Below are 18442 nucleotides of genomic sequence, written 5' to 3' on the forward strand. Positions count from 1 at the left end.
CCAGTACCCCCAAGTCCTCAGGGCTGCTCTCGATCCGCTCATCGCCAGCCTGTATTGATACCAGGGTTGCCCCAACCCAGGTGCAGGACCTTGCACTTGGCTTTGTTGAACCACATGAGGTTCACATGGGCCCACTTCTCAAGTTTGTCCAGGTCCCTCTGAGTGGCGTCCCATCCCTCAGGTGTGTTAACTGCACCACGCTGCTTGATGTCACCTGCGAACTTGCTGAGGGTGCATTTGATCCCACTAAGTCATTGGTGAAAATACTAAACACTACCGGTCCCCATACAGATCACTGATCTCCATTTGCACATTGAGGCATCGACCACTACCCCCTGGATGCGACCATCCAACCAATTCCTCATCTACCAAACAGTCCAGCCATCAAATCCGTATCTCTCCAATTTAGAGAGAAAGAGGTTGTGGAGGACCATGTCAAAGGCCTTACGGAAGTACAGACAGATGACAACCTGTTGGATAGATCAAACAGGTTACTGCCAGATTATTATTTAAAGCACACTGAGAGATGTTTCCTGTTCACCTTTCAGTGTGTCTCATGTTCTGAACAGAGATTTTAAAACCTGAACTAGCTGAGAAAGATTAGAAAGCAGGTGGTAAGAAACCTAATTATTCTCCTCTGTATACGGCTTTTGTGTGGATTTATAGAACATCTGTGCATGTTCCATGGGCAGCTATCCAAAGTGCTCTGGAGGAGCCAACTTGATTCACCAAGGCTTTTGCCTCTGCAGGAACACAAATGATGATGTTGGACATTGCTGTTACTCAGGGGGTGACTTCTGTGCATCTGAAATAACAAACCTTGTTTCATACAGCATGCAGTCCTTTCTCTTGGACACACCACCAGTCACCTACAGCTTTCTGTGATGGACCTATAAACCTGCATCTATAAACTACAAAATGCTTACCTAAGCGGTTAATATCCTGTATAACAATTGTGCACTTTATTGGAACAATAACCTTAGGATGCTCTCTAAATATAAACTAATTTCAGTATTGGTTTTATTAGAAGACAAATTGCCTTGAAATGGTTTATACAAAAAGAACTAATGGGCAATACTGCAAGACAGTTCAGGTCAGATTTTGACAAATTCCTTCCAGTCTAAATCACTTGAAGCCTTACAAAACAACTCTGAGTCTTGTACTTAAAACAGGCTGCCAAAGTCTAAAGGTATAAAAAGTCTTAGAATCCAATTGATTTTTAAACCTACTTTTTCTCATTATTCCAGCTTGAAATTTCACAATAACTTCCTAAGGCCAAACTTTGATTATGAGCCACCCATAAATCAGACATTCACGAGGGTTTGCAAATGATCATTGAGCTAATGTCTGAAACCAAATTCCAGTAAGAAAACTTTTTAAAGTTATTTCTCAACAGGCCTACACTATGCAATCTAAACCAATATAATTACTTTCTTGTCAAATTCTTCAGTCATTTTCTAATAGCTCACCAACTTATGAGGAACTAAAGCAATGTATATCCAAATAACGTAGTATATAAAGCACAGAGGAAAGTACACTTTTTAAAAAGGTACTGCGAGTATTTTAATCAAGTAAAAATAGTCTGAAACATCACAGAAAGGGGCAACGTCCTAAGTTACTACAGTGCAAAATAATTTTACAATCTGTAGCAAGCTGGTGTTCACCACATACACTGACATTTGCTTTTATTTCTTGAGTATTGCATTCTTGAGTACGGACAACAAAGCCAGATTGGTCATTTTCATTCTCTACCCCCCCCATCATCAGCTTCAAGTGCTGTATCAGAAGTATTATTGCATTAAAATAGTCATTACTGAAACTTAAAAATCTGACAAGCAAGATGTGGGTAATTTGTGACCTCTTTGAGAGCTAAGGTATGCATCCATACTTGTTTGTTCCACAGCCAAAAAAGGCCAAATTCTCTTAGGTAACATGTTAGTACAACACTACTGACTTTTCAATGTCTAAAAACACTTACCTTCCATAGCTTGCACAGAAAGCTTTGTTTAATGAAGTATTTGTAGCATTTCCTATAGGTTGACTAGGAAATATTTGAGATAAAATATTATTAGCAAGAGACAAATGCAACTACCACAGTCCAAGAAAAGGCAGCTTTTTACAGATGATCAGCATTCACATAAATACACACACACACAAAACTAGGAATCTCAGGGGAAGAAAACAATTCTCGTATCACTGCAATTCCATGTTTAAAGGTCCAACTAAAATCAGATGAATTTCTGAACACACATGTAAGCCCTCACTTCCCACAAGTGAAATCGGGAGGGGGAAGGGGAAGAGGGAGACACATAGGGAAAGCGTTCCCATTTGACTTCAGTGGACTGGAGAACAAGCCCCAAGCACAACGTGGATACAAAAGCTGTGAACAAACCTGGCAAAGACGCAAATAAGAAAAGTAGTAACATAACCTAACACCTGTTTCCTAGGCCCTTGCTCCTAAACAGAAGCATTTAGTTGCAAACAAACATGACAGTAGGACCATGAATGATAAAGTAATTAATAATCAGCTCAGCTCCCAAACAAATGCCACTTGCATCATTCCACTACTTTAAGAACTGGGGAGAAGTTTTAACAGTTGTTTTCCAGACCACCAGCACATCAAGGAGTATACTGCATGCTGAGAAAATAGAAGGCACAGTTGGAGAAACATCTTTTAGAAGCAGGGGTGAATAAAGCAAGTCCATTCTCCACGAGCCACTACTTGTTCCCATGCCACTGTAACTTCTGAGACACTACTGTGAACCAGATTTGGAACAGATCCAGGTAGCTATACTACTTCGTGTCTTTTGTGGGGGTAGCTAGAGGAAGAAATAGTGACTCAGTTATATTTAACCCACAAAAGCTCCCAAATTATTTACCATGCAGCCTCACAAACAGATGCACCACCACAAGCGAGGAGGTGGCATGTGGGCAGCCAAAACTACCACCACCACAAAAAACACTGACCTGAGGCTGCGGCTGATCTGTGCCATAATTAGTCTTCCTATTTTTCTGTTCATGATAATAAAAAAAGCAAGATTCTATTCATTTTAGAGAACAGCATCTTAGAAGAAACATTACATCTTCCTTACCCAGCACAACTGTTTATCTCTTCAACTGAGAGAACTCTTGAAATTCAGTGTATTTCAGAATTAACATGCATCAGGTAAAGCAGAAGTCAAACAGACAGCATAACAAAGTCAACAGCTAAAGCTCTGCTTCAGCACACTTCTAAGTTCAAGATCAATCCTGAATTCACCAGTAACTTGATTTGGTTTTAATCATTACACCTTTTGTTCAAGCTTACCTATTGACTTGCCTGGGAGAGGTGGAAGTTCCTCAGTTTAAGGACTGAATTCACTAGAGATTTTTTATATCAAGAGAATGAAAAGCAGAGATTCCCAGCAACATCTGAAGGGTAACACTAGCAACTTCCTTACCCTCTATTTCACTGTATTTTATGAAAAGTGGAACGCAGGAAAGGAACAAACAAATTCAAGGGGACAACAGTTCCCAACATAAATCAAAGAGCAGGATTTTAAGGTGTAGCACAGCCCAGCCAATCTCCCCTCCTCCGAGGTTATCTGGCATAAAGAAGAAAGCACAACAGTCCATCACAAGGAGACCTGCAGCCTGGTCCCAGCTCTTTCGCTGTTCAAGATGACACTGCAAGTCGAGTCATTTCAGCTCTCCAGATCAGCTTCCCTTCAGTAAAATGGGGAATAATACCTCATGTTAAAGTGTTGGAGACCTACAGATGCTCTGCTATGTCAGGTGTGTTACATAAGAGCGCACTGGTTCCTCCCACGCCCCAAGCCTAAATACGGCTATTTTACACAAAAAAGCACTGCAAACCTCTTACACAACCACCTGCTATTAAGATTCAAGAAAGGGACCCAGGGACAAAGGAGGGTTAGTAGCAGGGAAGGAAGAGAAGGAATGTTGTTTATGTGATGCTTGAACTCCACACAGAAGGGAACTTACCTTTACTATTAAATTAATACACAGTCCCATTACTGTGTTATATTGATCGACACTGTAATTGTCTTTTCCTTTGTCAGTTAGATTTCTTGTTATAACAGCAGCAACAACAAAATCTGTGACTGGACCCCAAAACTACAGCTATCAAACAATTCCCCAAGAAAAATCAGTCTCAAAACACCAATTGTACAAAATGAGAAATTAATCCCAAGGTGACTATAACAGTCAACTAAAAAGTAAGGATTTACTTTAGAGTCCCCCACATCTCTTACCTCGAGCATAGGGCGGGCACTATCATGGATTGAAAGAATGTGCGTAATGTTATTCTTACTCAATTGCTCTACATCTCGGGCATCTGCAATAAAGGGAAAAAAGGAAGACAATTTTTTTAATCTCTTGGAATAGCCCACTCCCCTTTCCATTGTGCATGTTGAAAAAAAAAAAATCACTTATGAAGCTTCAAAAAAAAAAAAAAGTACCAATAAAGTAAAGCAAAACCCCAAATGCAGCTGTTCTAGAACACCATCATCTGAGTGGGTAACGGGAAGACACATTTTAACTCCAAAACAAATTATATACTATATAAAGAACAAGCTTAAGTGACTCAGGAATGTGTTCTTAAGTCAGAAGTTTCATGTATTTTGCATCAGAGATGTAAGTCAGTGTATGCCCATGTGCAGGTGATGGCCATCTGAACAAGAGTCAGAGCTGTACAAGAAATAGCTTACCTCCTCTCTACCCATAAATCCCCCTTCAGGAGATGTTATTTTCACTTGGGAGATAGCCCTTCTGATGTTCAGGTCCAAGAAGAGAAGCCACCCATATCACTTGAATTAAGGTATTAACAGGCAAGCAAAAACAGTAACTAGATTCTTACTTTCTGTGAACTAGTAGGAAAAAATGTGCATTTGCATTTGGCCAATACACACCATAATTTTAAGTCTGAAAAGAGACTGAGAAGATAAAGATGCCAAACTTAATGAAAAAGCAAAATGCTACAGCAAGGAAGTGCAATTGTGAAAAGGTGGTTCCTAGACCTGCAACCAAGGGGTTTCAAACATTTGAAACCGGAAAGCAAACCGGGGCAGCTGAAAATTTGATGCTAGACATTGCAAAAGCATAGGTTTGTTTCTATAAGAAAGAAGGCAAAATACATTATCTGTCATCAATGAGCAACTTTCCCCATACTAAACCGTTAGCGTGCCAGAAAAATTACCTCAAAGAACGACTAATACAGGTAAAAGTTAGTTTGTGTCCATTTACTTTTGACCTTTTTGCTTGAGAATGGCACAGCACACCACAGCAATTACTGCAGTGGTTTTGTGATGCGAACACCTGCCTTCCAAATCTACCCATACAATCTGTTCACATTAGCCTGGTTGCACACAAAAAAGGAGTACTGACCACAAAGGTTTCAAACCGGCTCTCTCTAGGTACAAAAATAACAATAGCATCACCTGTACATTCTTTATGTACGTGCAAGAGTTTAATTAGCATCTCTTGCTTCATCTTATTCCACTGTACTATAAAGTTTCAATGCCTTTTCTCATCAAAAAGAGGAATTAGACAGTTAATTATACTGCCCCATAGACAAGATCCACATGAGCACAATAACAGGCAATAAAATTTGAACCTAATCCAATTATGAAAGCTTCTCTACAGGTAATAAAATGGAGAGAATAGTCGAAACTGCACTGATTTTACTTACTACTGATCAAGCCTGCACGATCAACACAGATGCCTAATCCTTCAGGAGAGAAATAACACAAATTCTGTCTGAAACAGAATTAAGGTCTAGCTTCACAGAACCATTAAAATTTCCTAAAAATCTCAGAGTGAGCATTTCAAAGAATAAACTCTAATGTTTGCCAGCAGAGGTCTTCTAATCCACCTGATCTTCAGATTTTTTTTAACAGTTTATTAGACAGTCTTGATTTCATAGAGAACACCTAAGCAGGCAAGGGTTTGGAAGCCCAGAAGCCAGCCTAAGTGTCCCTAAAAATCACTGTTTTCTGTTCTCCTAAGGTTAAGGACAAATTTCACAGCCTGCTGCCTGGAACTCAAGGTGTTAATACTTACCCAGTCTCTAATGACCCACAAGGCAAACAGCTTTAAAAGAAGGTATGATCCAAATTAAATGTTGATTGCTTTGAACCAGTCTGTAAGGCCTAATGGAGACAGTAAAACACAAAAGGACTGGAAGATTTCAGTTCTTCAGTTAACCAAGGACTTAGGCTAAAGGAATTTCAACACATTGAAACTACTCAGTAAGACAGTAAGATTTCAGATATTCCTAGGAACAAGCTGGAAGCTGCTATCCCAGACCTACATCCCAGGGTGACCGGCAGGTCCTCAATATATTTAAGAAACAATCATCCAGATCACAAATGTAAAGGAGAAAAAGCTTCCCAGCCAATGACTATTACCTGGATCTAAATTTTAAACAGTTTACAAAGGGGAAATTCCCCTGGCTTCCCTGGCACCTGCCATTAGTCTCTACAGATACCACAGACAAAGCTGAACAGCAGCACAAATTAGGTATCCTGTCACTCAGTCTCATACCATAAATTGCAAAAAAAAATAAAAATCAGGGGTTATGTAAAGGACCACCTAAGGCCAGAAGCATGACCATTACCACAGCAATTCTAACTACTTTATTGTAGTGCAGTGCTGTACAGCCACATGCAGGCTCACATTTTGAAGTCACTGTGTGAATCACCCCATTTCCAAATTTTAAAGTGAAAGAAACCTGTCAAAGCCCATCTTGTGCATCCCTAAAGAGTCCCTCAAATGTGGTGCTATTCTTCACAGTAGCTCACCTAACATTGTTTCATATAGTGAAACTCAGCTGATGCAGCAGGAAACCCTCCTCACACAAAAGGACAAAATTCACACTGGGGAAGTCTTCCTCCCTCCCTCCCTCCCACACTCATATTTCGTTTCTTTTCCCTCAATTTCATTCTACAACCTCTACCTTGACCTCTACTCATATGCAGAGAGCTGCAAACACATAATTGCAAAGAGCTGTAGCAAAGTCATCAAAATGGGACTGCAAGGTGAGGAATAATAAAGGTTTCTCCCTTTGCGGAGTTAGAGAAGAAGAAACAGATGTGGAGTCTTTTCTGTCTCTACTGCTAAGAGCAAAATACGAAAGCATCCTGCCATGAAAAAGGGGAAAAAGCCTTACAGTGATATGGGCCTGATCTGCAACATTTAACTGCAACTCACTCATGAATTTAGAACATTAAATGTCTCCACAAAATAAATGAGATTATTTTATTTTCATTTTGTCACCTTTCCTCCCATTAGCAAGCTATCCCAAACTAAAGATATCCCCCCTTCTTCCTCCTTCAAAGCCCACATTCCTGACTTTGGTGTTAGTCTGAAAAGACAGACATGCTCATGTAACCCAGTAAGCTAGTAAGCATTAAGCTTTCAGTATAAAATTTTATGTTATGTACACAAAAACAAGGTAAGTGCTTAGAGAAGGCAAGTCAGCCCAGCGTGTACAACAGTATTAATCTGCAGATGCATGGAAACTACAGTTTCATCATCATCAGATTTATTTATTTTTTAAGTAAAGCAACCATTTCTCTGCACTAGTTTCTGTTTTGGAGAGAACTGGAGATAGACACCTAAAGGAGAACCTCCACTCCAGTGGTTCAGAGCACTAAGAGCTATTACTGAGAACAGTTTCACATCAGGAGAGTTTTGTTCCAGAGTCCGGTGATCCCCGCTTAGACACACGCACGCACAGAAACTAAGCACACAAACAAAAACTCCACATCTCCTGCCCCCACTTCACCACTATATTCCAATACATATTTTGTCCCAGCCTCTCAGGACCTTTCCAGGGAGCAAGAAAGGTGGGGAAAAGGGTCCAGGACTCTGTTTAATGAGAGTATTTATAAAACATCTTTCTTCAAAAGATGAACCTGAAAGAGAATGGTATCTTCACCCTCTCCTGTTCCCAGTACCTGAAATACAGCCCTAGAAAAGGGAACTTTCCCCAAAAAAACTAAGCAGCTGATAACAGGAATTAATTTGATCTAGAAGCACACCAGAACCACTTGGTGGGCACTGTCTTTTTATACACTTAGTAAAGGGAAGGGCAGAAACTTTCCCAAGACTCTCCAGCTCATCCACAGCAACACTGGACTCTTGCGGGGGAATTAAACCTCATATTGTGGCTTTCCCCTTCAAATCAAAAAGCCCCCAAATATTCCATTGGAAAAATTTGAGTCTTCCAAATATGATTACAAGCAAGGAAGGACACAAGCCCTTTCATATTCAAGGTAGAAATACTCTGCAGTCTCTAGTGTTTGCTACTGCTACACCTATCTGCTTGGGACCGAACAAGCGCCCATATAGAACCTCCTATCAGGAGAAATGGCGGGTTTTCTATCTGTGCAGAGAAACAGGCTAAAAAATCCTGTCGTTATTAGTCTCTTAAGAAACAAAGCACCTGTTTTCATTGTGAGCAGAGGTGCCTTTCATGGGACATCATGTTTCCAGTACAGAAGACATGTGGGCATGCAATCCCACAATAAATTATTTGTCTTTTGAGAGGATTGAATTTCATCTGTGAGGTACAACTGGAACAAACTACAATCTCCCCCAAACTAGAAGCGGGAAGAAGAGTTAAATTCCTCTCTCCCTCCCCCCTCATTTTTCTCTCTTAGCTCCCCCTCTACCCATTTGCAAAGAACTAACTCCTCCTAAACTTTCACTGAAGAAGCCCAAAAGCTCCGTTTCCTTCTGGGCTTTCAGACCAAACTCAGTCTTGGTATTTTGTATGGACATCTGTGGTTCTTCTTGAATATTTCTGCCCTCTAGCTGTGCAATATCAAACACACTCTCAGGAACACATCACAATTTCAATGTGCTATTGATGAGCAGAATGGTGCTTATAGATCTCATAATAAGCACCGAAACACAGGCTGAGGTCTATGCTATTTCAGAAAGTTTTCCAGAGACATACTCAAGTCCTGCAGACTTAGAGGGATTTCAGCATGTACTTCAGTGCTTTCCATAATCAGGACTACGCACAACTTCCTACCCTACAGACCCTAAGGCGGTTACAAAAGCCTCCCTCGTTCTATGTGCCTAAAGGTTTGTGCAGCAGCAGACAAACCGCAAGTAGGAAGCTCAATTCCCATTTCTGCTGCAGACTTATTTCACAAGTTTTTCTTGGGCCTTGGTTTATCTCCCAGTCAAACGCAGAACAGTTTGCACTTTCTCTGTCCTGGATTGCTTTTAAGTTGATTAGGCCTAAAAAAGACAGGAAGAAACCCTATACATAAATAGAAATATCGCTGAATATTGAATAATAATTTCCCTATCAGAAAAATCGCTGAATGCCTTCTCCAGACCACCTCCTTTCAGGATTAGTGTTTAACATCTTTAACATACTGCTTTTTCACTCAGCACAAAGGCACCCATCTCCAGCAGCTGTGCCCCCTCCCAGCCCACCAGTGTCCCCACAGGTCTGCCATGCAGCAGAGCACCCGGAGTGTGTGCAGAATGGTCCTTGACCTAGCTATGGAAATCCTGCCCAGGCTCCCTGAAGTCACTGGAGAACAGAGGGAGGCTATCCTCCGGAGGGCAGATCAGAGCGATTCAGAGACTCCCCTGGCTCACCTGGAAAAGCTCCCTCCTCCACTCCTTGCATGAGACCCGGAGGGTGCCACAGAGCCTCAGCCCTGTCTCCGGGCAAGACACACAATGCCAGGGATTCAGGGTTACTCTCCTAACTGACAAGATGCAGCTGTATTCAGTCCAAGCTATCAGTCTCAAGCTGAAGAAACAGGAGACTGCTCAAAAGTGCATTACAGGAAATAATTTCGTAAACCCATTTTAAAAGTATCGAGACATTTCAGCTGCCCAAGTCAGGATACTCTAACCAATCCCAACTGCACACACTGCTAAGTATTTCTCAGTCAACGATCCCCTTTACAGAAGCCTCAAAATTCATTAGTTGCTTTCTGAAAAAGGGCCACAAATCAGAACATGCCCCAAGAACATGGTAATCGAACTCCTCCAGAAAAACACACGGGTGATTAACCAACAGCCTGTTCCTAAATGGGATGACTTCATTGCACAGAGAGCTTGTTGCAATTGCTCTTAAGCAGCAAGGCAGCAGGGAGTTTGAGGGGCAGGGCATGCAGAAAGAGAATTTAAGTTTCCTTTAGTTTTAGTGAAGTACTGTAACACTGATATTCTCTCTTCCTCTCCAGGTACATTAGCTAATTTGAGATTATGACAGACACTCACGATAGTAGAACATAATGATTAAGTGCAACTTAAGCAAAGGTCACAACAATAAACAAACACTTTGTGTTTTTCATCAATTAAAAAAAAAAGACTCCCTAACACAAACACTGAAATTAAAGCCAGCCCATCCTTATTCTCTTTCACAGAGGTAGCTGAAGCATTTCAGCCTTTGCTTTTTCCATCTAGCCTTCAGAAACACTGCCCAGTCACACCACCTTCACGTGCATGCCTCTATGCTGTAAGTGTCCTGCCAAGCCATTTAAGGACCATCTGCAAGGAGCACAGCTGAGTGGCCGGAGCAGCAAGAGCAAGAGGGTCGCAGGCCCAGGCAGGCATCAGCAGGGATGCTGACTCACTCCACAACCTTGGCCAACTCCCCTCAGCTGGTCAAACTGTTTATCAGCTGAAAACAGAAGTGCACCAAGAAATAGCTTTGGCTGAGTTTCACTCTCCTGAGTGGGCTGTCACGGGCTTACCAGCAGGACGGCCACAATGAGAGGGCCGGATTGAGAGCCACGTTCCCTGGGCCCACCCTGCCAGGCAGCTTGAAACCTAAAGGACTCCACTCTCAATCATCTTCCCATTCCACTCGTCTCCTAAATTACTTGACAGGAAAAAAGAAAAAGCATCAAAAAGAGGAAGCAACATGGCTGTGACCAAGTCAGTTTTGTCACTGGTCCATACAGTGCTTGCTTGCTTTATTCTCCTTTCATTACCTACTTCCACCAGTACAAATGCATCTCATTTTCCTTACCATGGCACAATTAACTCCCTTACACACTAGCCGATGTACTATGTTTGCATCCCAGTGTGGCAAAAGGCAGCTTTTAACATCACACCTATCTCCAAGCTGCCTCTCAAGGCGACTGGCTCCACCTCCCAAGGGGCAGCAAGCACCGGGCAAACAACATGTGTCAGCAGGTCCAGAGGCAGGTAAATCAGCCAAAATCCACTGAATTCACAGGGGTTTTTTTTGGGGGGGGAGGGAGGGGCAGGAAAGGAAGGGTGGACGTGAGGCAGAGAGGAGGTGCAGCACAATCTAAACCCAATGCAGACATCGTCCAGCCTTAACAGACCAGAAAGGACAGGATATCACAGCAGCCCCTATGAGTCCTGCTTTGCTGTTGTACCCAAGCATAGGAAATACAGGCTCTAGACGTATCAAAATGACTGTACTGGTACAACTGGTTTACTTCCAAGTAGGGACAGTCAGCTGGAACTGCTACTAACAGAACGCTTTTGAGAACAGGTTATTTATTTGAATGTCTACATACAAGTTTCCTGTGTTTTCTAAATATGGTTCTCTCTTTCTGTACACAAGTAGTAAACCTCATGCAAAAAGGAAAAATGGTCCAGAGAACCTTACATCCGCGACATGGACAGTGCGAGTATCAGTGGTCAGACAGCAACCTGCAGACCTATCAGTCTCACAAGCAGTGATAACAGAACTCTTTAGCAGTTGTTATAAATAACCAAAATAATGTAAGCAACAAGCAGGAGGCATACTAAGCCTTTACTTATAAGGAGGGCTTGAAATAAGCCTTACAAAGAATCTGTCTGGCACGCGGGCTCGCCTGCCAAGCACAGGAATCGTTTAAGGCAGGCCAATGTTTAGGAATTCCAGCTGAAGCATGCTCCGAGGAGATGGCATTCATTTTTCTTTTCTTAAAGTACTTGCAGCACAGCACATGGACGAGAGTACAAACAAGTTCTTCTTCAAGTGCTACCAGGTGAATCCAGAAATGAAGCAAGATGGGGTTAAAGAAACTGCAGAGATGTCAGAGAATTCCGTAGGCCTGTGAAACACCACCGTAAGACCCCTGCTAAGTAATCCTAGAGATAATGATAAAACTAATCTTACCTTTAAAGTTGCCAATGAACAAGCCAGGCAGAATCTGTGAGAAAGAAATATAGTATCATATATAGATATCTTGTGGTAAGACAATTTGACAAAGTTCAATTTGCATACAGGATGGAACATACTACTTTAGCAGACTAATGTCAAATGCAATCTAAAAAGCGCTGACAACACTTTGTGTGCCTCTTTGCAACCTTCCCAACTACACAGCTCTAGGCACACCGTGCTTTGAGAGCATCCACTGACAGCCGGGGGCTGTGAATCATGCAGACTCACATAACGGAGGCTCTCCAAGGCCAGCAAAAGTGGTTTACAAACACAAAGTGGGCCTCACAACACATGCCTCCCCCTGCCCCCCCCACAGCAGGATAAGAGTTACCCTCCTTTAACTAATGATGAAACTTCATACAGGAAAGGTGATTTGCCTAAAGTTGCTAAGCAAGCTGGACAAAGCATTACAAAATTACATCCTTCAGGTCTTTTGAAGTGCAAAACCATGCAAGTCAGGGCTGCAGCACAGTGGGGCTCCTCCACAGAGGAAATCGCTGCATGTAACAGGTCGTGTATTCACGTAGAAAGAGAACTGATGAAAGTTCACGAGTTGCATGTTTCTCTCCCAGATCTACCCACCCACCCCAACACTTCCAGAAGCCTGCACAGGTCTCAGTTACAGGACTTTCTTTAACTGGGGAGTTTCAAGGTCAGCCTGAGGACACATGCATGCATGGACACAGGGGCAGGTGACACCACAGTGCTACCCCTCCCACCCTCTCATAACCCTCCCAACTTGGGAACAGCAGTAAGGACAGGAAAAAAACCCAGGCACACTGAACACACGTTTTCTGGCCAAGAATTTTGTTCTCTGCCACCTGAAGTCTCTGACCCACACCCACATCCTTTGAAGAGACCAGAACGGTGGTGGTGAAACCCTACAATCCATTTTTTCTTCAGTGCATGCAGAGCATACCACCAACACAGATATGTCAGCGCTGACTTCCTAAAGCCTTAGCAACACCCAAGTGTCACCACAACAGCAGCAACAGTCTCTGGGGCACAGCTATTTAAAGGGAAAGCTCCACCCATTTTGCTCAGCCCGGCACCTGCGAAGTTCCGAAAGTCATGAAGGACTTTTCATCGGGGATTATCGCCCCAGCACATTTCACTGCAGCCTTCCTGCTGAAAGGCGACCCAGCTTACCACCGAAAGGTTAGCAGGCCGACAGAAGGGCCTGAAAAATAGCTTCTGACCTGCCTTCACTCCAGGGCTTTCATCCGATAAAAGCATCACATTCACTGTCATTTACCTACCCGCGCAGAAAACAGAAAGGCTGCAGCACTTCTCACACTGCCTGCAGCTTTGGTTTGTGCAAACATTCCTCCCTCTCAACTTAGCTGGGTGATTTCTCTCTCCCTGCCGAGTCATACCAGCTCCAACCACAGGGCTCAATTCTGCCACCGATATTGAAAGATCACTTCTCTGGGAGCCTTGCTGTACCCTCAACTGCTTACCAACCATGGGCTGCTTGACAACACCAGCTAGACAAGAAGATGGTTCTTTAGTCTGGTACCAACGGGCACCTCTAAGTTTTGCACAGATCAGCTCAGACAGCTTGCTCTCCTTTCCTTCCCTCTTCATACATACAAATTCGACATTCCTATGAAGACAGCAAAAATCAGCAGGATAGTTTCCAATGCCAGGGTATCAAGTCAAGAAAAGAACCCTGACAACGGAATCTTGCACTCCCTTTCCGCATGTGCAAGATTCATGGTTTCATGGACTGATTCTTTATTTTAAGCACACTTGATGACTCTCCTAGAAGTGCAGCTCAAAGGCCACCATCCCAGGCTAGGAATCAGAAGCTTGTAGCTGCTGCTCCAGAAAGTGGAGTAACCAACAGCCATTGCCAAGGGCCAAATTCTGCAAACAAAAAGCATGCTCGGAAGCTAAAGAGAATCAAGTTATTAACTAATTTCACCAACCAGATCACCCCAACTTAAGCTTAAAAAAAATTAAAAAATGAAAAAAGCCTTCCTGGTATTTTTAAATAGCTGTCTGGTATTTCCTATCTGCCACACAAATCTCAAACCACACTACCACTGCTGCAGACTATAGCATTTTAGACTCCAGGACATTATTTCTGCATTAAATACGTGCTCCCAAGAGAGGATAAAAATATTAAATTCCAGTCACAGTCATTAAGGTTAGACATTATAAATTAAAGATACCAAGAAACATGGGGGGTTGCAAAAATGAAGCTTCTTAGATGGCTGTCAGCAAAGGCGGAAAAATCCAGAAGTTTGCATTTGTGCATCATGAAGCAACACTGTTTGCTAGGTAGGAAATTAGGACACTGCAACCAAGGACAGATGTTACCCCTGTTGTCCTAGTCATTCTAGAAGCAAGAAACATTACTATGGGTGAAAGCTACCTGGAAAGAAGTGAATCTTCGTGCCATGCTGACTAATACTTCGGCACTACACTATGGCTGGGAACTTTCAGCTGTGTCATCTCACACTGCCTTCAGTAACTGCAACTCTGGGCCGCACAAAATGAAGACCGATGGCTGCAAGGGGCGTGTGAGAGAGAAGGGGTGGGAGTCAGAAGAGAAGAAAAATAAGGTGCTTGTTTTTGTGAACTTTTCAACCACTGCTTTATGAATAAAAACAGTAGCCTCTTTATATCATCCGAAACATTGAGAAAATGACCACAGACTAAAACACAGATATAGAAGAATGCACAACCAAGAGATAAGGGCATCAACACCTGTCTTGGTTCATACCTCGCATGAGAGCGGTTCACATTCTCCACCTTGCGCAATGGTGGAGCCCTGCAATGGACAACAGTAGCTCCAGATGCTAATGCTTCTCATCAGACCTCTCTGAGAATACACCTCTCTGGAAAATGGATTTGAGAGCTACTTTGCTGCTCTTTCCTACATGTGCACATGCTTACGATAAAGGTAACTCCTTGCCCAATGCCGTTTCTAGTTGTGCTAACACTGATTGGTGCCCCAGAGAAGTTCATCGGGCTTTCTGCTGAGTCGGACAGGTGCTGTAGAAGGAGCAGACAAGCTCATCTTTTCCAGTGGTGCAGGAGAGTGGCACAGGTCAAGGAACGCTGACATGAACTGACACAGCTTTGCTGGCTTCAGTAGAACTGTTTGCATCAGCTCAAACTTTTCACATTGATTTACATTTCTTAAGAATCAACTCCTGCAACAAACAGGACTTATCTGCCCTTTTTGTAGAGATAACACTCAACCCTTTTTCGGAAGGGTCTGCGTGAATAATGAGCAGTTAACTGTAACAGGATGAAAGTGAACTAAAACCCAGGAAAAACTCTTCACTAAGCAGATTTGATTATCTGTGAATAGGATACAAGTACTACAATCTCTCATCACCAGCTCGGCCACTGGACTTCAGCTCCTCGAAAACATCTTTGTAATTTTCAACTACAGACTTCAACTTGAACCTTGAGTACAAGTCAAAGTTAGACATTAAGGCTGAAGACAAATTAGGCCACCCAGACAGCATCTTAAGTCAGATCCCATTACTCAATCTGTACTAAAAGATGTAAAAAAAAAAAAAAAAAAAAAAAAGTGTAAAGCACTGAAAATTACCAGTAGTGTTGATGCACACTCACTAGCCAATTCTTTTCTGAGCAGAATAAGAAGGGTATTTCTGAACAACTGCTTTCAGTTTAATTTGAGATAAGTCAGGAGGCTTGGGCAGGCTTAAGGAAAAAACCACCTAAGAACAGCTAATTTTACAGGGAAAACCAGCAAAAGAAAAACCCTACCTAAAAAGAATGCCAGGACTCCAGCCCCTGACCAGCACTAATGGTCACGTAACATCAGGTGCGATTGCTATTTGCTACAAAATACATCAATATCATGTGACAGAAAAATAGGAGGGGACGATGCCACTGTGAAAGGCTCAGCATCCAAGAGCAGCCACAGCAGCTGTAGCAGTCTCTGGAGCTTTTCCTTACCATACCCATTACAGGTCACCACTAATCCTCTTCCCCTGGCGTCAGTACAAAGAGATTCCCTAAATGAAATAATCCACCATCGGATAAACTGCTTATTTTCTCCTACCATCTGCATATAGCTCCACCACAAAAAGCACACTTCAGTTGGAAACTAAGGCAATTTGTATCAATAGACTACACAAAATCAAGCAAATACCCCCTCAACATTGGTGCTGATGAACCCATGCCTCCCCTCGCCACTCCGGCGTTCGCTGACTCACAAGATCAAAAGGAACAGATGATCCAGGGGCACATTCTGAAGGTGGCAAGTACCAGACCTACACACAGGACCCCTACAAAAATAAACCCTGATGGCCAGTACCCAATGTGGTTGTAGCCTCCCTTAAAGGAGCCAGCTCCTCCTGAAGTGTACGTTTCATCCTCTTGGATACAGCCATAAGGAGGGAAGAGAAAAATCATAGTGCTATGCTTGTCCTGAAAGCTCTGGCTGGTATGTGTTGGGGCACCGCTTGGCAGAATTAAAACGACCAAACTGCCAAGAGTCACAGACTGCCAATTCTTGTCCACACGGTACCACAGCAAGATATAATGCAGACAAGCAATGCTAAGCTTCAAAGGATTGAGAACTTTTCTTTCTGCTCGCCTCCCAGACTGCAACCTTAGCATCCCATATCCTGTCCCTCTAAATGTTTTGATAATTACAAACATTCCCAGAAAAATACTACAAACATTGGAGAAGTCTAAAAGAAGTCTCTCCAGCTGTGTTTCTTCCTAACTGGCCACTCCTAGAAGGTACCTCCAAGGAATAGCTACATATCACATTATTCCCAGACTTTGAAACCAAAAATGGAGAGAAGGACGGCAGGAGGTTCTCCCTCCTACCCGCTAACTCGGTCAGACCAACAGGCGGGCCAGGCCTTTCCACTGCCTGAAGTTTCTATTTCAATGTCTCTGCCCACAGGATGAAAAGGCTTCGCCTCCCAGCCGGCACACTAACGCTCTGGGCCTCAACCAGTCCGACTTCCAGGGGCGAGGAAGGCCGGCACGGGCAACCTGCGAGGAGCTATTTCCAGCTCTTCCCCTCCGCTTTGGTGGAGGCCACGCTCACAGCAAGGCTACTACCCAGGTCCTCAAAGCAGGATGTCAGAAGAGATGACTCAACTCCTGTTCCTCGTAGTAAGCTATATTTAAAAGGCTAGTTACCACCACACTTTCAAACCTGGGTTTAAAACAGAGGTGGAGATACTGAGAAAAATCACAGCTGTCCCTCGATAACCACCACGCCGTGCCAGGGGAACCGGCACTTACAATGAGCCCCCACCGCCAAGACAGCCAACACCCTCCGCAAAACATTGCCCTCTCCCCGAGCGCCGTCCCGTCCCACGGCACCAACCGCCTGTGCCTTCGGAGCTCGCAGCCCCCGAGGGGGCGCGGGCAGCCCCCGCCCTGCTCTTGGGAGGGGGAAGCGAGCGGTGGGGCAGTTCAACGGCTCGACCCGCCGGGCCCCCCCGGCTGCCAGCCCGGCGCTGCCCCGGGCCGCCCGCAGCGGGGGGCGCAGGCGAGGAGGGCGGCGGGGCCGGCCCGGCGCTGCGGCTGGCTGAGGCACGGCGCCGGGGGGCACGGCGGCCGTTAGCGGCCGTTGGGGGCTCGCTTCGCCCGGGGAGGGGAAGCCCGGGCGAGCATCACCGAAACCTAACCCCCCCCCCCCCCCCCCCGCAACCACCGTGCTGCGGCCGGGAAGGAGGCGCGCCCCGAGGGAGCGGCGCAGCCACGGCGCCCTTCCCTCCCCCCGCGCCCCGAGGCGGGGGACCCCCGAGGTCGCAGGAGAAGCCCCTCCTGCCCGGCCTTTGTTCCTCGGGCGGGCGCCCGCAGACCTGCCCCGCAGCCCGGGGCCGAGACAAAGGACGGGGCGCCGCGGCAGCCGGCGGGGAGGGACCGCCACCCGCGGGGACCGCTGCGCCTCGCCCGCGCACATGCACTCCCGCACGGGAACAACGACGCGCGGCGTTACCTTGTTCATGCCATTCCCCATGGCTTAAGCGACCCGCACGCCGGCGCCGCGCGAGGCGCCGTGGGCTAGCGAGCTGCCGGCGGCGGGTCGGCGTGCATGGGACAGTGCTTGCCGGGGGTGACTGGGGACCAGCTAATTGTTAATTAAGGACGGCCGCGGCTCGCCGCCGGTGGGAAGGGTGAGGCGCATCTCCCCCCGCCCTGGCCGGGGCTTTCTCCTGGCTGCCGGGCGGCTGGGGGCGGGTTTCCGCTCGGCCGCCCCCGGGAGCGGCGAGTCGCGGGGCCGCGCCACCAGGAACTGCCGCCCGCCGCCGCCCCCACGTGCGGTCA

The 18442-nt window shown here is 44.9% G+C and overlaps 1 protein-coding gene across 11 annotated transcripts in view; it reads right to left on the bottom strand.

The window, feature by feature from the left end:
- The window catches only part of DUSP22 (dual specificity phosphatase 22), an 89787-nt gene that overhangs the window by 25985 nt on the left and 45360 nt on the right, over positions 1-18442 (bottom strand). For 3 of the 11 annotated variants that reach the window (XM_055800222.1, XM_055800217.1, XM_055800216.1), the window contains exon 3: positions 12116-12149. In XM_055800222.1, coding sequence (XP_055656197.1) covers positions 12116-12149 — 34 coding nt within the window. Of the gene's footprint in view, positions 1-1978; positions 2042-4253; positions 4337-12115; positions 12150-14540; positions 14583-17410; positions 17471-18113; positions 18439-18442 lie in introns of those variants that run through there. The other 8 variants (XM_055800221.1, XM_055800218.1, XM_055800219.1 and 5 more) reach the window with 8 other exon arrangements.

This window comes from Falco peregrinus, chromosome 3 (genome assembly GCF_023634155.1).
Source record: "Falco peregrinus isolate bFalPer1 chromosome 3, bFalPer1.pri, whole genome shotgun sequence".
Lineage (NCBI taxonomy): Eukaryota > Metazoa > Chordata > Aves > Falconiformes > Falconidae > Falco > Falco peregrinus.